The 22686-nt window shown below is 41.2% G+C and overlaps 1 protein-coding gene across 3 annotated transcripts in view; it reads right to left on the reverse strand.

The window, feature by feature from the left end:
- Nucleotides 1-1198: 1198 nt before the first annotated feature.
- Nucleotides 1199-22686, reverse strand: part of cluha (clustered mitochondria (cluA/CLU1) homolog a) — a 91077-nt gene continuing 69589 nt past the window's right edge. For all 3 annotated transcript variants that reach the window (XM_060848026.1, XM_060848025.1, XM_060848027.1), the window contains exons 19-26: nucleotides 21653-21792; nucleotides 19306-19386; nucleotides 14764-14889; nucleotides 12574-12695; nucleotides 12377-12470; nucleotides 8499-8633; nucleotides 4867-4940; nucleotides 1199-3166 (exon numbers count right to left, since the gene is read on the reverse strand). In XM_060848026.1, coding sequence (XP_060704009.1) covers nucleotides 2995-3166; nucleotides 4867-4940; nucleotides 8499-8633; nucleotides 12377-12470; nucleotides 12574-12695; nucleotides 14764-14889; nucleotides 19306-19386; nucleotides 21653-21792 — 944 coding nt within the window. In that variant the 3' untranslated portion in view covers nucleotides 1199-2994. The remainder of the gene's footprint in view (nucleotides 3167-4866; nucleotides 4941-8498; nucleotides 8634-12376; nucleotides 12471-12573; nucleotides 12696-14763; nucleotides 14890-19305; nucleotides 19387-21652; nucleotides 21793-22686) is intronic.

Below are 22686 nucleotides of genomic sequence, written 5' to 3' on the forward strand. Positions count from 1 at the left end.
AAAATAATCTGGAATATAAAGTTGCTTTCAGTAATGGCAACTATCAATTGTTGTAAAAACCCACTTAGTTTACTCATACCCATTTTAAGGAAGGAAATCTGCCATCCTTCCCTGGTCTGGCCTACATGTGACTCCAGACCCACAACAACGTGACCGAATCTTAACTGCCCTCAGAAATGTCCTAGCAGGCTGCGTTATGCAAGATAATTAGGGATGGTCTTGCCAATAATACTCACATCCGTGAAGGGATAAACACTGGGTAGAATCTCAAAAACATGGAGCTCAGGCAGGTAATACAGTTTTATCAAGTGATAATCTGGAGGGTTGAGGTGCTTATTTCATATTACTTGTTTAGGAAGCACTGGGATTAAACATCTCTGCCCCTCACCCACACACAGGCGAGGGCACACAATGCTCTAGACACATGAAATAATAGACCAGCATTTGGCGTCAACTCAATGACCAAATCAGCTGTAAAAGGAATAAATGAATTGCCAAAGAATATTTTCATTGATACATATTTTTAAAAAAAATACAGTATCCAGCTTCTTGTATTTGTGTTTTTAAAAACATAATCAAGATAACAAATGAGGCATCTGAAATTTAAAAAAAATCAGAAAGAGCTGGCAAAACATAACAGATATGACAACGTCAGTTTGTGCCATGCTAATGTATTTTCCTGTAGAAATATATTGGGGTACAGTGGATAGGAGAAGAGAACAAAGAATAGTGAGGGGTGAAAAGAGAGAGAAGAGAGAGAAGGAAACAGACGGGGAGAAAATAAAGGCAATTCACAGAGTATGATTTACTGAGAGGAGATCCAATTGCAAAGTCAAATATCCACTCTCTTGGCTGTGGAATTAAAGCCCACAAAATAGATTTTTCCTAGATTTGTACCTCCTTTCTCCATCCCTTTCAAAAAAGGCGCTGACTGCCTGTGGGGAAACTATTTCCCAAACACTGATCATGTCCCTGGTACTGGGTACCATGTGCCCAGCAGCTTTTAATTGTGAACCTGCCTCTCAAGAGGCTGTATGACCAGCCAGCTAGCGATGGTGGCTGGAGGGGGGTGTAAAAAGAAAGGCTGTCAGGCGAACACGTTACACACTGATGGAACTAATGTCTAAACTGAAGACAGGATTGTGAAGATCAGTTAAAGAGCTCATTGTTTTGGATTTATTTGCATTAACATAGCTTCTTGTTTCCTAATATGAACCAGAATCACACTGAAAATTAAAAGGAATTAAGAAGCATTAAAACATAGGCTAAGCTTTTATATCAATCATCGTCAACAAAATAAATACCAAAATATTTTTTAAACAATTTTTAAAAATTCATTAGCATTATCCATCTTTATTGGAATGTGAGGGGAAAAAATTCTTGGAGGTACATAAGTATTCTCTTGTTTGTCTTTTATTGAACACTTGGTAGTCAATTCAAATAATTTAAGAACAAGCTGTTTTGCAATGAAGACACTGCCTTGCATTCTCCTGTTTTCCTCTCCTCCCCTCCCCCCACCCCCATACCCAAAATTGCCATTTACTCTCACAACCACCCCAACCTCCAGGCAACATCAGTGTGTAAGATATATTCAAAAGCTATTAGCATAATGTTAAATTCTTGGGGGTGGGTGGGGGGGGAAAATAGTGCAGCAATTAAAATCATTTTGAATTAATCAGATATGTCCACACTGAGACCCAGGCAGGAAGCAATGGACAATCACAGAGGATACCCAGGTAAAAGGAAAATCAACTCACTCCAACATTTATTACAGATTCTTAACGGGAGGAACTTACTGTGTGATGATTCCATTATCGCATCACATGAAATACGATTATACGATTCGAGAATATACTATATAGCACTCATTTCATTAATGTATCTTTTTGTCTCATCAGTACCACAACATACATATACAGCTTACAGGTTATTAGTTTTTTTTTAAAAAAAAATGGCTTTCATCATCTCTCTTGGTCACAGTCATCCACCGGAACAAAAAAGGTTTTGCCATGAGTGCACTGTGCAATGCCAGCACTTTAAATACAAGTGGCTTCAACGCACGTGCTTTAAATGCAGTAAAAATCCCACCTTCCTTCAGCTTTAACTCTGAAACGTGTCACACCACTGCTCACAGAGGGAAAAGAAAAATCCAAGTACACGTTTCCTCCACTTTTTCCACATCGGCTTAAAGGCATTTCCCATTCTAATTTGAAAAGAACTGGGAAATGAACAATGTTTAAGAACAGACAATTCCTGTCACCAATGGCAAAAACACAAATTCCAAATATTTGACAGTTTTCGTGAGGGAAAGTCACCAGTTTTTAAAAAGAGTGATTGAACTGGGAATTGGCACGAAAACTCAAGTCAGAGTTGTAACTGTACATCTTCACAATGGTGTACAGGTTTCATCACTTAACTAGTGACCGACTTGTAGCCAAATTTAGTATGTGTTGATTAGGGCAAATAGCTATTATAGTTAGCTTCAAAATTGAAATTATTAGCTCCGAACATCAAAGTTGTAATTTTTTTTCGGTTGGTGCCCTCATACAGCGTATAATGACCTGAGTATTTTAAGTATTTCAAAATTCATTCATTTGGAATTTGTCATCTGTACAGTTTGTTTTCAACTATTACACATGTACTTTACAAACAGTTGTTTTTTTTTACTGACTGTACAAGCTGAGTTGTTTAACTTTACAAGTGACTGTTTTTAACCATCTAGTCTTTTTTTAAATAGTTTTTTAAAAAACACATTGTGCAGTCAATGCCACTGCTAAGGCTTCGATTTTATTCAGATCTGCTAATGGCAGGATATTCTTATTGTCTTTTAAAAAAAAAGAAACGGTAAATGCAACACATTTCTATGTCCCAGTGCATTTCTTTCTGTGCGCGCGCAAGAGATAAAGTTTATTGCAACAAGTCTCCGACAGCCTGAAAAACCTGCCAAGGTTTAAACAGGCAACAGTTCCTGGAAACTTCTGAAGAAACAGGCATTTACGCTGATGTCTGTTCTGTGGATGACTCGGCAGAAGCTTGGGTCTTCACCCCGTGAACAGGGTCAGTCACCTTCACGTCTCTGGTATCCTCTTGCTCCGCACCCTTCCCTGCTTCCTGTAATTGCTGACGACGCTGGACCTCAGCCTTCAGATTCTCCAAGTCCTTTTGGCTGTTGAATGAAAAGTATCAGTGAGACACTTGCTAGCAGAATCATTGGAGATGTGAATTGGTGAACTCAAGCATTTCAATGATTGCTTAACAGTTATAAGAATGGCCTTGATTAACTGGGGTTGAAAAAAGCGCAGCAGGTCAGGCAGCATCCAAGGAGCAGGAGAATCGGTGTTTCGGGCATGAGCTCTTCTTCCTGAATGCCTGAAACGTCGATTCTCCTGCTCCTTGGATGCTGCCTGACCTGCTGCGCTTTTCCAGCAACACATTTTCAGCTCTAATCTCCAGCATCTGCAGTCCCCGCTTTCTCCTCTATAAACTGGGTTCAATCCAAGCTTCAGCTTGCTTCTACACTGCTGTAATGCTTCAATTCCCTTCATAGTGGTAGCATCAGGCAATACTGGTGTTGGAAAAATGGGAGAATTTAAACATAAAACATAACACCATAAGGAGGAATAGGCCAATCAGCCCCTCAAACCTGTTCCACCATTTAATAGAATCATGGTTGATCTCCTCTCGGCCTCAACTCCTCTTTCCTGCCCATCAACCCGTTACTATTTAAAAATCTCTCTCCTTATATTTACTCAGTGGCCCAGCATCCACCATACTCTGTGGTACTAATTTCCATAGATTCACAACCCTTTGTGAGAAAAGTAATTAATCTTTTTCTCGGTCTTAAACCTGCCATTCCTAATGACCTCGACATCCCAACCTTGGGCACTTCACACGTGCTCTGATCATGGTAACTGAGCCAAGCAGATGCAAACAGATGTTCCACATTAGAGACAGGAAGTACCATCAGAATTCCTCTTTCCGGACTACTATGAGTTGCTACCTGCTTGAGATAGATGAGTGATACTGGGCGAGGACAGGATGGGACTCATTTGTGATTCCTCTCATGGCAAAATAGCTAATCAAGGTGCACCTGGAAAGTAGTCATCAAAATGTCTCAAGGACGTTAAGCAAGTTGGCTATCAAAAAGAAAAATCCTCAAACTGCTCACCCAGAGGCCTTGTTTCAAGCTGCACTGCCCCTCCTGATGGGTTTGTGGCTAAGGGGTGATTTGATAGAAATGTTCAATATCATAAAAAATGTCAGATAATTTGGCTTTTTCAACTGTGTTCTTCCAGGAAGGGGATATGGGAACATGGTTGAAAAAAACTGGAGCAAGACCTTTCAGGAGTGAAACTAAAAACATTTCAAAAGTTTGAAACCGTCTTCCACAAGCAGATCAATTGCTAAATTTCAAGTCTGCAACACCTCTGCTTGAAAAGAAAACCCTAGTTTGGGGTAAGGACAGGAATATGGAGTTAGGTCACAGTTCAGCCATAGTCTCACCAAACACAACGAGCTTGGAAAATCAAACGACCCACTGAGGAAAAACGAATGGCGGCAAATTCTCAAATGTGTGTCAAAAGGAATCTCTTGCACCAAACAATGAATCTGCTTAGCACTTAAGACAGTGCCTTTAACAAGATCCAACACGACATTTACCAATACATCTGTTATTAGCAGTCAGCAGTATTGCCAGTGAAAGTCATGCTGAGCGTACACATGATGATGAATAGGGCAGTTTTGGTGTTCCACTTTGGTGCATTGCATTTCCATGCCCTTAAAAGTCAGGGTTCAACAAAGATGCTCGAATATTCATTCAGTATAACTCGTGGCTAGCAAGAAGAATACAAAAGGTTAGTTCCTTACCTCAGGGGAATGAAGAGAATGCCATTGATAACATTGAGCTGTTCTAATACAGTCGCCATGGAGGGAGCTGTGAACTGTTGAAAAGAAAACAAGGTGAGTTTTATGCAGGACATTTCTTTTCATACAGCCTTCATCAACTGAATTATGTGCAAGATTTTGATTCCAGACACTCAAAAATATTCTCTTGGAGGACCAGGTTTAAAAATGACAGTAGATCCCATTGAAAGACAATTTGGCAAGGAGCCACATTTCTGACAGTCACACCTGGGTTTCCCCAGGTGGAAACTGTTAATCTCTGGCCTCTGGTAACCGTCCAAATAGGCAGAGGGGGATAAATAGAAAATCTGGTACTGCCATGGTAACTTCCAGCAGCCAGACACCTCAATGAGAGGCATGTGGTCAATTCTGCTCAGACAAAGAGAATATAGACCGGGCTACAATAGAAAGACCCTCTCCATGGCTGTCAGTTATCAAAATATAAAACAATTCACTTAGTAAGTTTATATAAAGCTTTACGATTAAACAAAGAAGGATTCAAAGCGAGACTGTACATTTGGCAATTTACTCAGAGCAGCAGGAGACACACCAGTTTTAAATATGGACCAGGAAATAGGTCCCGTTTATGAAATCACAGAGGAGGAAATAAATAGAAAATAGGTGGGAGGGGGCATGTGTCAAAAGCTAATTTATCACAATAATAGGTCAGTGAAGTGCCAGAGAATTTTATGTTACTCTTTGTTGTAAGTGTTTATCCATCCTTTAGGCTTCAGAGACGCTAGTTAGAGTGTTTACAAGGAAGACTGTAATCCTACCAAGGGAATCAAATGTCAAGCTCTGCTCTGGTAGTTCATGTTTTCCAGCTTATCATGTGAACACAGAACAGAAACTTCCCTTGTGATGCAGTCTGTGCTTTCAAAGTCTATTTGGAAAGTGCCTAAAAACCACAATAACACAATACATGAGGGAGTTAAGAGTTGGGAACTAACATATTGGGGCCTTCTCTATGAAAGGCTCCGTGATGAGCAGTGCTAGTCTGGAGGTGATGACATAGTGGTATTATCATTAGACTATTAATCCAGAAACTCAGCTCATCTCTGGGGTCCTGGGTTTGAATCCACCATGCCAGATGGTGGAATTTGCATTCAATAATAATCTGGAATTACAATTCTACTGATGACTGAATCCATCGTCAATTGTCAAGAAAAGCCCACTTGATTCACGAATGTAGTTGACTCTCAACTGCCCCCAGAAATGACGTAGCAACTACTCAGTTCAACTAGGGGTTGGCAATAAATGCCAGTGACACCCACGTCCAGTGGGTGAATATGCCGTTAATGTAGAATTTGTTGAACAAAACACTTTGTGTTTTCTGTAATGAACAGCATGAAAATCCTTTTCATCTCCAGACAGTTATTCATAAGTGAATGTGACCAAGACAGATAGCTCCATCACTCAGTGCAAGAATCTGGCTAGAATTAAGTCAAACACCTTCGAAGGGACCAAGATTCAAACCCTGGGAATCTGAGTTGGTCTCAGTTACACAGTGATTGAATAGAACTCCACGTAAATCACCCCACCCCACTATCTTTGGGCCAGATGGGATAAGAGGAGGGGAATAAAGAAATAGTTTTCTATTCTGATACCAACTCCTGGAAAGCAGTATGTTCCCCAGCTGGGAGCATACACAGAATCAATGTGACCGTCTGTCCTCTCACCTGGCTGACCTGACCTGAAGAACAGTCTATGGGGTGAGATACAGGATGGTTACCAATAACCATGGGAACTGTTTTACAAGGGACTTTTCTTTTTTAAAAAAAAGCTAGAAAAAATGGTTTGTAATAACTCACAAAATGTTCATGCCACCAGTAAAATTTCTATCCTTGCTAAAGTAAATGAGACATAAACAAGGAGCCTCTCAAAAACAACATTTTTTTGTGTGAATGGATAGTTAGCTCCCAAAAAGAGATTGCTGGTTTACAGTTTTATTACAAATCATGCGTTATTTTTAATCAACCAGTTTCAACATGTTATGACACACGTCTGGAAGTAGGTGGGACACTGTGCACAAGCATCCCAACCAATTTTGAGGCTTCCTTCTGCAATGCACCACATTCAGCGAGTGAGAGCACAGGTGGTCAGACCAAGGCTGGGGCCAACACCTCGACTCGGATAGCAACCCAAAGCCTGGCTTTTTCTCTTCACCTGCTTTCTGCTTGTAGATGGATTTAAAATCAGTTCGGCATGTTTAAAAGAATGGCTCCAGGGAGGAGAAATGTCAATTATGGATAGTTTGAAAAAGTCGAGACTGTTCTCCTTGGAGAGAATGTGGCTGAGGGAAGTGATGGTAGGAGGTTTTCCAAATCCTGAGCAGACTGGGTGGAATAGATAGGGAGAAACTGGTACCCCTCGTAAAATTAACAAGAATGAGAAGGTGTAGATTTAAAGCGTTTTGCTGAAGGAGGAAGGAGGATAAGAGGAAAAAAAAACATTTTCATTTAACAAGTAGTTAGAATCTGGAATACTCTGGTGGAGGCAGGATCAACTGAGGCATTCAAGAGGGCATGGAATTCATATTTGGATAATGAAGGAGATTGGTATTAGGTAATTATACTCGCTTTAAAAGTCAGTGCAGCCATGATCTACACTGTAACACTCATATTATTTTACATTTTAGATCTTGTAAGAATCCACTTCAGCAGTCACTAATGATATTCCAACTTTAATCAGGTATAATCCCAGAATTAAAATCTTCAGCATTAATTGTGAAATAGAGCTTTAACAAGAGCAGTTCTCCAGAAACAGACGCTGTGCAGCTTCCATTACAAAGAAAAGAAGGATTGGAAATTGTGAGCCACTTCAAGTGACCATAAAATATCTGACAACTGTGAAGGTGGTATCCCATTAGAATACAGAGTCGCACAATCTCAGCTTCCATAAAAAAGGTAATGAAATGAATTCCAGTGCCTATATAACTGAGCAGAGGAGTGAATTATGAGGAAAACTAGAAAGAAAAGGGTCAGTCAGCCTTAGACAAGCAAATAAGGAGATCTTGACCCTGTCTAAATACAATATAAATTTAGACATCGATACAAGATTAACATAGGAATTTTTTCAAACTCACAGCGATTAACATGAATGAGATAAACTTTCAGGAGTATTAGGGGACATGAAAAAATTCCACAATCATTAAGTAATGTAAACATTTTATGAGAAGCCGTGTTACAGCTGCATTCTACATTCTTTCTGGATAGAATGTTAGATAGACCAATGTATTGTCTCAATCCTTAGTCATTCCATGGAAAGGAAACAAATCTAATTGACATCTCGTGTCTCTTCTCTGCCCCTGGCAATCTTAGTTAAGAGATTTGTGAAAGACAAAAGTTCCACAACATGGAGGTGGAAGCATAATTGCCAAGTCTGATCATTCAAACAGCTTCAACGCACAACATTCTCAGGCAACACAGTGGGACAATGATATGGGCTACAAGCTCCCACATTAAGTGGAAGATACAGGGAGAAATACATTGCTAATTCTCTAAATAATGTCACCAGTTAAACATACGGAGAGTAAATATTTGCCTTCCTTATTACACACACACACTGTCAATCTTACCGATTGGCGTTTGACATACCTTGAGTGGGAGAATGCTGGCATTGGATCCATTCTTGTAAATCTCATTCATGGTACGTTGGAGAGCAACAGCTTGTTGTGTAAGATACTTCAAATACTCAGAACTTTCTTTAGTCTTTTCATGATTCTCACTCAGCTGTAAAGGGAGATGAGAAAGGAAAGAGTGAGTAAATTTGCAGGACTTCAATAATATGACCTATTTCACCTGGCGTAAGAAAGAGTTAAAAGCCATGACCCAGCAGACAGACTCTCAGTCTGGGACCAAGTCATAAGTCAGACAGCTCAACAATCAGTGCTTGGCTTAAGGAGACTAACTAGATTGGGAAAGAAGGTAAATTTATCACCATATTTAAGATGCACATACACAAGGGACCAGCACAAGACATTTTTCGAGATGAACCTGACATTGTTGTAGAGAATTAATATAGTTTGATAAATTTTTAATTTGCAACTTTGGGAACAAAATAAATTAGCATTCTCCCAGGTTTTAGCTCAATTTCAATTGAAGAATTAGCAGAATGAATTCTGGTGAAAATAATTGCATCTCTTCATATCCGTATCAACCTCGTCATATATTCGATAATTAAAGAGGACCCTTAAGCATCAGGCAAGGGAAACAGTCCCACTTGTTTTAAAATGATACTGCATCTAGCACAAAGATTAGCCAAATTATTTGAACTGTCTGTCTTGTGCAATATTTTCAACAGCCTGATAAACAGGTTTTTTTTTAATTTGAGCAGATACAGTACGAAACTGGGGTGCAGCAGCATAAGTAAGCTACCTTTGCTTTTGGTCAGAGATAACAGAATGGCGTTCTGATGTACTCTGACAGCACTACAGCCCTGGTGCTGATTACATTACCTACACGTCAAATGGTTCTCCTCCACATCCCCTGTTGGCCAGTCATGTTTAAAAAGAGTTTAGGGCGGCACAGTGGCACACAGTGGTTAGCACTGCTGCCTCACAGCGCCAGGGACCTGGGTTCAATTCCCACCTCAGGCGACTGACTGTGTGGAGTTTGCACGTTCTCCCCGTGTCTGCGTGGGTTTCCTCCGGGTGCTCCGGTTTCCTCCCACAGTCCAAAGATGTGCGGGTCAGGTGAATTGGCCATGCTAAATTGCCCGTAGTGTTAGGTAAGGGGTATATGTAGGGGTATGGGTGGGTTGCGCTTCGGCGGGTCAGTGTGGACTTGTTGGGCCGAAGGGCCTGTTTCCACACTGTAAGTAATCTAATCTAATCTAAAAAAAATCGTCAGATACTACCCTCGGATACTAATTCTGGATGCTTAATCCTCAACAACTCTTCATCAGACTATGAATACTGCATCTCAATTTCTGCCACAATCTCTGCATTATAACAGCAACTGTATTTCGGGTCATTGTGATCATGAAAGGCAGTATACAAATGCAATTTTCTTTTTATTATTTTACATCCTTGCCCACACCAAGATGTACTAACGCCTATTGAGACATTGCCACCTCTTGGCCGGGCAGCACAAGGTGCTGATGGGCTCCTCTAGACTTTCTGCTCAGGATGTACGTTACTGACAAACAGAAATCTCCCAAGTCAGCCAGAGCAGTAGGCAAACCGACTCAGCCACTGAAAGCTCTCTCCCACCATGCTCATTACTCCTCGCGTTCATTCATTCCCATTTCTTTTCAGTGTCTGATGGGCTCTCCAGCTGAGATGACAGGAAAACCTCTCTGTGATTCTTCCTCAACTTGGAACTGCCAGCCCACCCCATGAATAGCTAACAGGAGGTGACAATACTCATTAGGACCTGTGACTGACTCAAATACATCTCGGTAGACACCCTGAAGATGCGTGCATTTTTAAAAATAGATCATGCCTGCATTCAAAATTAACATGACAAAAGGGAGCACTCTGCCATAAAAGCCACTGAAATTGCAACTGCAGCTTATTCTGCCATTCTTGAAATAAAAAGGTCTCCCACTTGGAGCAGCATGTTGCTGGGTGTACCTGTGCCTGTGTGTGTCAGAGAGAACGGGAGGGTGTGAAAGGAAGAGCAGCTTTCATGATACTGTGAGACATATCCCAATGCTGGCACACAACTTCAATTGCAGATTAAGCATTATTTTGTTTGTATCAGAAATAAAACACCACACAGACGACAGCAGATCAAGTCATTAGGAGATTTTTAAAAAAAATATTATTCACATTTCTCAAACCCTTGGCCCTTCTCAAAGCTGAGCAACTGATGAAGGCTCCATTACTGTATTTTTAAGATATTTCACAAGCTCAGGTAGGAAAGGCTCAAATTCAGGATTTGCTGATCTGTACAATATTTCCAGTTTTTAAACAAGCTGAGCACACAATTCAACAGTACCACACCCTTTTAAAAAAAAATTCACAGCATTTCACCCGTCAAAAAAATTGGTCATACAATTTACTGCACCTCAGTTAACCTGCGTTTCATATGCAAATACATCCAAACCTTTTCACATTTAATTAGTTCCACAAATACATTAAATGTGAACAGGCAGGGAGTTAATTCTTCAATTCCCTTCACACTGACTTCAAAACATTAGCCACATTCCTCAATTTCTTGTTCTACTGGCTGTAGACAATTTCATTCCGTTTATCACTGTATCAATTTTTTCAACGAGCTCACTTAATATGGAGTGTCTAATTGGCACTGAACACAGGCGTGTTGCTTTGTATAAGATAATGTGGAGAATAACAACACTGGAGACATTTCTGAAATATTAGATGTCTGAAGCTGATAAAATGAATGCTGATGGGTCAGGAATCAGATGTTGATCAAAATTCAGGAAATCATTGGAGGTTCCACTTTGACCAAATGGGAGCCAGGTTATAAATATGGGCATGGAAACCCAAAGAGAAAAATTCGACATGGATGCATTTTAAGAAATTTAATTTTCAGTAGAGTGCTGTGGTAAATATGTTGGCGTCTTTGTTGCATCGGGGTATAGCTGCAGTGCTACTGGTTAGGAGTCCTTTCTTGATGATGAAGGCAATGGGAGCAATATGAGATAATAAATCCAGGGGAAAATAAACTACACAGCACTGAAACATACTGGCTTCAGGAGAATCTTCTCTTTAGCATGTAAGGCACTAATGCCTAGCTATCCTGGGTACAGTGGCCCAATAATGCCCAGGAACTTTTAAACAGAATTTACTGTGGAATGGAAAAGCAACATCCTATGTTTTGATTCCTCACTGGCTGAATTAAAACAAATGCTTTTTTAATCTTAGAGCGTCACTGACTGTGGCTGTGCCTTCCCCGATGAAATCAACCCAATCGGGAACAGAGAGCAGCAGATGCGAGTCACACACACGCTTGTTATTCTGCAAGTGGATTGGCTAGCTGCCTTTCCTGGCCTGTGAAACACAATGAGCCAGCTCAGAGTCACACAAGCTCAATGTCCTCGGGGCTGCCAAGCCCTCAACGTTTTCTTAAAAAAAAACCTCCAACAAGCCTACAGGTGTCGGGTGACAATGCACAACTGCAGACAACACTGCAAAGGTCAAAGGCAAAGGAATCGATTCACAAACAGCAAACGCAGCGTCTTACACAGCTGGAGGCAATGAGCCGCTCTCAGCCAGCTTCCTACAGAATGGGTCAGAGAGTAACAGTGTCGGGGGAGCAGTCTGGGAGTAAGCGAACTGAACGTGCACAGGGAAAATCCAAAAATAGCTGGACAAATTAATTCAAAGACAGAAAAAAATACCAGAGACAAATCTAACACAACCTAAAAGGTAATGCTGTGGAATACCCCCAGTAGATTGAAATTGTGTACGCGGAGCAGAGACTGCAGATGGCATAATTAACACTGAGCCAGATGGTGACAGGGTGCAAATGAGATGCGTAGCTCACGCTGAACGTGCAAGACTGACCTGGGTTTTGTAGATGGTATAACCATCTTTCTCGTGCTGCAGAGCAGATCGAAACTCGGCTTTGCTTTCGTAGACCCGCGCGACCAGATGGTGGCTGAGGGGGGAGGAAGGAATAATATCGACTTTCATTCTTAAGCATCATTTGCTTTTGTTTTAAAAATTTTTATTAAAAATAAAATTCGACAGGACTTGATTACCTCAAGGCAACTTTGAGCGATTTTGCTCCATGATATTTGCCATTGATTGTCAGAGCATTCTCCAAGAACCTCAGGGCGAGATCATACTCCATCACACCATGTAACACAAGGCCAATGTTACTCTGTAATCAAAGCATAACAACACTGAGTACACTGCTTGCTTGGCTGTAGGTTAGAATCAATTGCAATGAGTGATTAATTTATTTCAAGGGTATTTTGAAGGGAGTCACTGGGTCAAAACTCTGGACCTCCCCGCCTCCCCCCCCCCCCCCCCTTTAAGAATGGTTGTGGGTGCATCTCCAACAGATGGACAGCAGCAGTTCAAGGAGACAGAAAAACACTATTATCTTCTCAATGGCAATGAGGGGTGAGCCACAAGTACTAGCCTTGCTAGGAATATACACATCCTAGGAAAAGATACAGGAAAAAACTGGGCTGAACTACAGTGTATCTTTCCACTGGTCTTCAGTATCATTTGATTTTGCTCAAAGAGACTTGCCTTGGGGCATTATTAATATCCCTGTGAAAAACTGATTTGATACAGTAATGTAACGGTTGTGATAGTGGATTAGTAACCCAGAGATCAAACACAATCACAATTGCGGCACAATTAATCTTGGAATTTGCAATTTGGCACCAGAATGACTCACTATTATCCTTCAGCTATGTGCCGGCCATGAACAGTTAAGAGTTAATGAAAGAGGCTCAGCTGTATAGCAATAACTGGTCAGAGAGCAAAAAATCTTCCGAAATTAACAACTGGATTCACCCACCAGGAAAGTAGCAACAGGCAGCACAGACTGGGAGTGATGGTGTGGAGGTGCCAGTTTTGGACTGGGATGGACAAAGAAGTCATACGACACCAGGTTATAGTCCATTAGGTTTATTTAAAATCACAAGCTTTCGGAGGGCTGCCCCTTCATCACCTGATGACCTCTGACTAGGGGTGATTAATCTATAACTTTGGTGGGTGGTGTAATAAAGATAGGGATCAATTCACCACAGTTTAGAATGGATATTTAGATAAACCGTCAGTAAACTGTTCGGGAAAGGATCTGACAACAGGCACAAAGGCAGATTTCACAAAAATAGCTCATGGAGTAGTCCAACTGGGGTCTTTAAAAGGAAGGTAGTTCACTACAGCTGACTCAAGAGCTCAAAAGAGATGGACACCTGATGCATTTCTTCATTCCCCACAGATTGTTCACCCATGCTGCATTTAAATGGTCCATATAGTCCGCTATCAAACATCTCATTCTTGCTTGAAATTGGTCCTTGTGAGTCAGAAGCAAGTAAATTGATTCTACACGACTAAATCCCATCATACTTAATCATGACTCCATTTTAGATTACGTGGTTGACTCTTGAAGGCCTTGAGACAATTGGCGGTTCAATCACAATCTTCAGAGATGGTCAATAAAAACAACCGTTTTGAGTCACCCCACAGAGAACCATTACTTAGATACTTAACGAGGTTGAGAAGACAGGGTCAGGATCTGGGAACTCTCTTCCTAACCACATGGATTGCTGTGGATCAAGAGGCAGGTCACTCCTACCTTCTCAACGACAATTTTTCTCTACTCTTTCAAGGAATGTGGGGATGACCAGCTAGGCCAGCCTTTATTGCCCATCCCTAATTTTCTTTGAACTGAATGGTTTGCTAGGTCTCTGCAGAGGGGAGCTATGAATCAACCATATTGCTGTGGATTGGAATTCATACTTAGGCCAGATCAGGGAGGAAAGTCTGTTCTTGCCCACAGGGCCTAGTAAACCATATGGGGGTTTACAACAATCAATGATAGTTCTTATCATCACTGTTAGAGACCAGCTTTATAGTCCAGATTTAATCATCCAATTTAAATTCCAGCAGCCATGGTGGGATTTAAACAGCTGTCCCTCAAATATCAGTCTGGGCTTCTGCATTGCTAATTCAGTGTCATTACCATTACCCCATCTTCCCAAGGACATCAATGATTTTTTCTTTATAAACGCTAAATCCACAGCTCACTCTGAGCAAAAAAAAAGCTGCTGCAATATTTTCTAATGAACACCAAGAACTTTGGATCTACCAGAGGACCTGAAAAACACGCAGAACTGTCCTGAAAATCAAGGCTGAAGGTTATTTCCATTTTCACTGTTAGTAAGGTGACCTTTAATTTCATATCACATTGGCTTCCTCCAGATACTCACATCCAACAGGGCCATCTCTGGATGATCCTCACCGCATACCAAGAGCAGGAGATAGCGGGATCGATACAGGAGTTTTAAGGCTGTTGATAGTTGACCATTTGCAAAGCAGTACAGTGCAAGATGCATCTGCAAAAGGTGACAGAAAAGAAACCCATCATATTCTGCAATAGTGCAACTTGTTGAGGCATTTTTAAATCTAAAAGATATGGTGCTAAGGGAACACCACCAACGAGCAGGCATCTGAGATTGCAATATTTTCCACATTTAGTTCCTTTTTCAGTGGCTGTCTGTGCATTCCCAGGAGAGTTTGGCATTTCCTGTGTCAGCAACTGTCAAGCCTGATGACCGGAGTTGTGCGCTGGAAGATGACTCTACATGGAGTTCGGGCCTTTTTGTTTTTACGAATAGCTGCCTGTCAAGACGGTCCATGTCAGTGTCAGTGTCAAAGTGGAACCTGACCAGTGACCATTCTGCCAAGCCCAAACCATCATCACTCTGCAAAGTAAACATTCTGCTTACAGTCAACTTGGCTAAGAACAGGCAGAAGAACTGAGCGTCCTGTTTTACAAACCAACCCACCATGATATAATATATTAACATGAATGAAGCAGTTTTTAAACTGCACAGGTCAATGCAGTCAAACGCAGCTTTGCGAAAGTGAGGACTGCAGATGCTGGAAACCAGAGTCTAGATTAGAGTGGTGCTGGAAAAGCACAGCAGGTCAGGCAGCATCCGAGGAGCAGGAAAATCAACATTCCGGGCAAAAGCCCTCCATTCCTGATGAAGGGATTTTGCCCGAAATGTCGATTTTCCTGCTCCTCGGATGCTGCCTGACCTGCTGTGCTTTTCCAGCACCACTCTAATCCAAACTCAGCTTTGAGTCACTGAGTGAAAAGATGAGGAGCTCCATGTTCCCACTGCCGTATTACACCTGCAACAATTAATACAACAGAGGCGTTCTCTTGCAAAAAATAATTGCTCTCATCTTTTTAAAAAGAAAAAGGACAATCTCATATATGGAAACTGAAAAGAGTGACTTACTAACAGAAAACAAAGCTGTATCCTTTTGTGGAGAGGAGGTCCTGCAAGGGAACTAAGCGAAGACATTCACCTGCCTGTCACCAACCAGACCCCTCTCCCCAACCAATAAGCAAGGTAAGGACTCTGAGCAGGAGAAGGTGATTCAGTCCCTTGAACCTGCTCTGTCTGCATTTTAATACCATAGTGGCTGATTGCACCTGCTGCCTCACAGTGCGAGGGACCTGGGTTCAATTCCCATCTTGGACAAATGTCTGTGTGGAGTTTGCACATTCTCCCAGTATCTACGTGGGTTTCCTTCAGGTGCTCCAGTTTCCTCCCATAGTCTAAAGATGTGCAGGTCAGGTGAATTGGCCATGCTAAATTGCCTGTAGTATTCGGTGTATTAGTCAATGGGGAATGTAGGGGAATGGGTCTGGGTGGGTTGCTCTTTGGAAGGTTGGTGTGGTCTTGTTGGGCTGAAGGGCCTGTTTCCACACTGTAGGGAATCTAATCTAAACAATCTGATTGTGGAGGAGTGGACATCTTGAGGAAATCTGATCAGGCACATGCAGCTTATCTTGGCCTGTACTGCCCTTTCCTGTCTGCTCCCCAGATCCTTCAACCAATTACTAATTAAATATCTGTCTGGAGATAGACAATGTCCTGGCATCCACTGCATTCTGGGGTACTCAATTCCACAGATTCACGACCCTATGAGAGAAGTAACTGATTCTCATCTTTTTCCTCAAAATGCGAGGAAAACCAGTGGAAAAGTTTCCCAAAAAATGCATTTGTTGTATGATTTTTGTTCCACTAAATAACTCAGTGGATTTAAACAAAGTCAGCGAATGTCACTGACCAGGCTGTCCCCAGGTTCGATTTCCCCAAAAAGTAAAATACTTCGAGGCGTTGCAACGACAGAAAGAATACATTAATCTTGGATCGTCTGGGTTACCAAAGGGAAAGCCATGCAGGAAGATTGAAAATTATCGCATGAGCCGTGTGTGCCTGATCAGATTTGCTAGTGCTGTCCACTCCTCCACAATCAGATCATTTACTCAGCATCAGTAATGGCCACATAGGGGAGATAATGGAAAAGGATTGTCAGATGTGGAACCATGCCCAAGCACAGAGCTAATTATGTTTGGGGGGGGGGGGGGGGGGGCAAATTGTGAAAGATGAAACCGTTATTTATATCTTTGGAATGCAAAGTTAGGAACGTAGGTCTTTCAGGAAAGAAGGTCAATGATGGGAAATCAAAACAGGTTGTAAAAAGGCTGTGCTGTTTCGAAGGGAATACAAATCGAAATGCTCGTTAAATCACCAAAATCCTGACACATTTCTCACATCAGCCCAGTTTGTTTGACTCTGGATTATAGAATAATATTTCTTTTGATGGTTCCAATAGGAAATATCGTCACCAGAATGCAAAAGTAACAGTGACAGATTTATTGTGAAGTAAATCCCAGACAAAAACACCACTGGAACCGACCACAAAGCCATCATAGCAGCATTTAATAGGCAGCTACTGAATAAGGTGGTCCACATGAGGTCCTAGTGTGGGAAACCTCCTGATAATACTGCCACCCCGACAGGCTGATCTACCCCACACTGAAACAAAAAGCAGCTCCACACAGACAGCCTATAAAGAATGGAAAATAAAAATGGTCTTTAAAGAAAAGGTGCATTTTTGGAAAAAAAAGAGAAAAGCTTTTTAAAAAAAAACATTGTATTTGAAAATCGAAACATGTTGAGGATTTTGATCTATTGCATGTCACATGTAGCATTTTCCAGTTTGTCAAGTTTTCTGCACCATTTATCTTTTGCATTTGCACCCAGCAGGCAACATCCTCGTGAATCGACACTGTAGCCATTCCTAATCCTCCATGTGTGTTTGCAGAGCCCTGTTCTACACAGGATGTGAATAAAGTCTAAGGGATCAATCACCATGACCTCCTGGCTTTTACACTCTTTACATCTTGTCATAAATCCTAATCAAAAGATCTTTTTGTATTACAACTGGCTGGATAAGGAAATGGCAGCAACTCCTACAATCTACAGGGTGCACTAAGCATTCTGCTCGACTTACTTTTTTGCAAATTGAATGAATGGTCCACTACATAATGTTGCAAGGTGTTTAACATCAAGCCTGCATCCAACTAATATGAAGGAACTGTGTCCTACAGAATTCATGAAGCCGAGTAACCAGCAACTCTGAGTGACTGGAGATCAGCCATTAAACCTCTGCAGGTTGAGTCAGAGATATTTTCCATATTTGTAATGATTTGTTACCCTTGATAATACTGTATCACATAGTTAAGGCCATCTCATGTACAATTAAAGTTTTTAAAAATACATTTCTGTCACTATTAAGCCAATTCAAGCCATGCAAAGTTTTCTTTGAAATGTAACAATTTAATTCTTACATTTTGGGAACTCCTGTCATTTTATTTTATTGTCTAATATACTATTGGACTGAACTTAAGACTTTAGTTATATTACACTAGGAAATATCTATCAGCAATATAAAGTTGTGAAGAAAAGTTGGACAGTTGGTGACAAACCTGAAGCAATCTCAAACTTCAAATAATCAACTTAGGCTGCAATGTTGCCACGATAATCATACACAATAGTTCATGACTATTTGTAAATGATCTATTCAGATAGAGCAGACACAAGATGGCTTTAAAAAAAAAATACATGACTAAAGTAATGCAAGAGCAGCCGGAATAGCTGATGGTTAGATAAATTAGCATTCCACTAGCATGCTCAAAAACACAAGTGCAAGAGGAGACTATTCAGCCTCTGAAGCCTGCTCCGCCATTCTAGATCATGTTCAATCAGCTACCTCAACCCCACCTTCCTGCTGTATCCCCATATCTCTAGATGTCATCAGTAAATAGAAATTTATTGATCCTTGACCTGAACAATGATTTAGCTTCCACTCCCTCGTGGGATAGAGCTCCAAAGATTCTCCACCCTCTGAGTGAAGAAATTATTTCTCGTCTCAGACTGAAACAGCCTATGTCTTATTCTGAGATGGTGTCCCAGTTCCTGCACTGACCAGCCAGCAGAAACACCCTTCCTGTATCCACCCTGTCGAGTCCCATAAGGATTTGTAAATGCCAATGAAGTGACGTGTTTTTTTTAGCTCTGCAGAGTACAGGCCAAGTCTTCTCATAGGAGAGACCTGCCATCCCAGCAGCCTGGTGACTATGGTAAGTAGGTGCGTATTTCCTTAGGTAACGGGACCAATACACACAATACTCCAGGTGTGGTCTCACTGCGCTGCCTATATTGCAGAACTTCAGTATAATGGAACCAAAATTCCTGACATCTCCAGTTTTGACAAAACTCACAGCTGCTACATACCCATGCTGGTCTTTCTGGAGTGGAAGTTTATTGTGCAATTAAACTCGTGGATGCTTTGCACAGATGTAACTGATTGTTTGCATGTCCCCCCTCAACCCTGCTGCCTCAGTAAGACAGAAATGACATGACTGTTTTTAAAATAGTACGTACATATTCCTGGATTGTGTTGGGATGATCTACACCCAGTGCTCTTTCACTCATCAGCACTGCCTTCTGCTGGTTACTTAAGGCCTTAAACAGAAAGCAAAATTAAAAACATCATACACAGTCCATTAAAAAGAAACCATACATGGCAAAATTAGGTATAACTCCACTTCATGGTAAAATCTCATTTGATTTGTACAAATTGCAGATTGGGGCTTTAACACTTGCCTCTAATTTCCTGGTCCACACTCCTCAACATTCATTACAGCCAGGGAATAAGTTTTAAATTATTACTTAATCCCTTTTCAAAATGGCAAAACGAGCCATTTTTAAACATTTGATTGCCTTTTTCATAACCAAAACCAATAGTTATGCAGGAACAAATTACTGCCGATGCTGGAATCTACTGAAAATAACAAATGTTGGAGATCACAGCAGGTCGGGCAGCATCCATGGAGAGAGAGCAAGCTGGTGTTTTAAGTTGAAACATTAGCTTGCTTTGTGTCCATGGATGCTGGCTGACCCACTGTGATGTCCAGTAGTTATACATCGATCTATACATACTTAATTCATAAATGAACACTACTTTTTCACAGGGGGTTAGAAGTACTCAACACAATTACTGCTACAAACTCTGCCATTGATTGCAATCCTCTAGAAAACCCTGGTCTCAGGCTGAACAAGACAATTCACAACCTGAAAGCTGTGTTTGGTGCTGAGTTTGAAAGCCCACATCCACTTCATCACAAGTCCTGCCTACTTCCACTTACCCACCTCTACGTCTGCTGATCTGCTATCAAAGTCCTCACTCATAATTCTAGATTCAACTACTTCAACCCTTTGCCGACCTCCCATCTTCCAGGTTCTGTACATTAAAGTTCATTCATAGCCGCTGCCCACAACCTACTCCACACTATCTCAACACACCTAATCGCAGGCTTTCTTGATCTATTCTCATCCCCAGTCTCTAAATGCCTTGAAATTCCCAACCTCATATTTAAATCCCTTTCTGGTCTCACTCTCCTGTGTATAATCTGATCGAGCTCATCAACTGGTCACAAACTCCCGGTTCTATGAACTGGACTCTTGTGCATCTCTTACAGTAAATTACAGCCATTCAGGAGCCAAGCTTGGGAATTCTAAAGTCTAAATCCCTTCAGCTCACCACCATCCTCTGCTCCTTTAAAGAGGACCTTAAAAGGCATCACTCTTCCAGATATCCCACCCACCTCAGTTTTCCTTCTGTCTCATATACAATGGTCTAGACTGTAAATAAATACAGGTTGGCATCGTTTTGACAGGTTCAGCAATCAGGAAAGAAGTGGTCAGAATGTGGAAAGATCAGATTTGATCAACTTTATTCTGCTACTGCAGATGAGATAAGAGGAGACCATTACAGTTTATTTTCCTGACTTGGATTCCCAAGGGTAGTTACTGTGTGAATGGGGTTTCACAATACCTGTGCACCTCATCATCTTTGGCTGTTTGTGGGATCAGCAGACTGGAGTTAAAACAATATCCTGCTGGATACTCATGGTGATACATAACTGCCTAAGTTTCTGGCAATAAAACGAAGTGGGTCATACAGCCACATCGCAGGGTATTGGAAGCAATGGAGATGAGCTAAATGGGAGCTCGTTACCTCCATTTGGTCATTCTAATATCACTTATGTATCTTTGAAATATTATGATTTAGTGTTGGTATGCTTGAAATATAGCAATCAAAAGTAGATTTAGTAAAAGAGTTGAGTGAATCACAGTATGTTTTCCACATACTGGACTGGGAGTGTGATGAACCAAAGAGTTTATACTGAGGGAATCATGTGCTGTGATATCTCAGTAAAGAACGGTTCTGTTATGGGTATGTTCACTGAGCTGGGAAGTTGAGTTGCAGATGTTTCGGCGTACGTCTAGGTGACATCTTCAATGCTCTGCACCCTCCTGTGAAGCGCTGCTGTACTGGTCATCTGCAAATCAACTTCCCAGCTCAGCGAGCACACCCATAACCATGACAACCATCACCCAAGCTACACATCCTTGCACAAACCCTGAACCTGATTCTGTGCTAGTTACAACTAATGCTTGCATACTAGTGTTTAAGATCCAGGTAGTGCCTGGGTTACAAATGGATTCCATTCTTGAATAAGTTTATAAGTCGATTACACAATTTGGAACAAGAGACCGTACAATGTAAAATAGCCGTTTGTAAGTAGGAGCAAACATTAGCATATCAGATCTTTAAAATTAATACTTATACTTGAACTAATTCATAATGTGCTCATAAATCAGGGACCACCTGTAGTTCCAGCAGCTACAATATAAAACAAAACACGAACGGCAATGGAGGCCATACCTCATTATAGTCACCCATGATGTAATTTAGACGTGCCAGTAACCTCAGGCATGCACAGATTTCCACATGCATTGCTCCATATACGTTATTGAAAAGGTTTAAGGCCTCGTTGATGAGCTCACACCCCTCTTTTAAGAACCCTGTAAAAAAGAAATATTTTCACCAAATAACACAGGAGTTACAATGAAGGAGGATTCACAATGAGGGAGGCCATGTGACCAATTCTTCTGTATCACAAGGCCAGAAATGAATGAATAGGGATAATCACCCTCAGCCTGACCCTATTTAAATGTTACCCCACATGTTGCTGAAATGAAATTCAGGATGTCAGTCCTATTTTACCTGTCATGTTGCCCATGTTTCATGTGTCTTAGCACACTGCAATTACTTGACCTATAAGGATGACCCGGTTTCCATGGTTTCAGTTACTCACGGTTGACTGCAGGCCGAACTTATTACAGAAGACATTCCAGAACCAGGGGCTGCTGGGAAGGTAAATTTCCTAGTTAAAATGAATGGGTTCACACTTATCTCTGTTTCGGGCTTCCGTGGTAGATCTTGGAATGTATTCCCCCACAGGTATTGGTGGGGGGGGGGGGGGGGGAGAAAGGAAGGATCTACTGTACTTCAGAATTGTTATATTTTTCAAGCTCACCAATTCGGGATGACATTTGTCAATCCATTTTCGTAATGCAATCTTTGAAATTACAAGTTATTCATTAAATGGGAAATCTTTTACTGATTAGGTATGTCATACTTTCCTTTGTTGGCTACAAACCTCATCTTTTTGTGAACTTAGTTGGAACAGTTCCCTCCTGAGTAGACTGCTAAACAGAATAATCCACAGGAATTAAAATAGGGCAAGATGGCAATGTAGTGGTAATATCAGTAGGAAAGTAAGCCAGGAGTCCAGGGGAATGCGCTACGAAGCTGGTGGAATTTAAAGGTCAAATTATAAAAGTGGAACATGAAAGTAACCTCAGTAAAAGATGTCACTGGCCTCAGAAGAAATTCTCCTCACCGGTCTTAAATGG

This window comes from Hemiscyllium ocellatum, chromosome 31 (assembly GCF_020745735.1).
Source record: "Hemiscyllium ocellatum isolate sHemOce1 chromosome 31, sHemOce1.pat.X.cur, whole genome shotgun sequence".
Classification (NCBI taxonomy): domain Eukaryota; kingdom Metazoa; phylum Chordata; class Chondrichthyes; order Orectolobiformes; family Hemiscylliidae; genus Hemiscyllium; species Hemiscyllium ocellatum.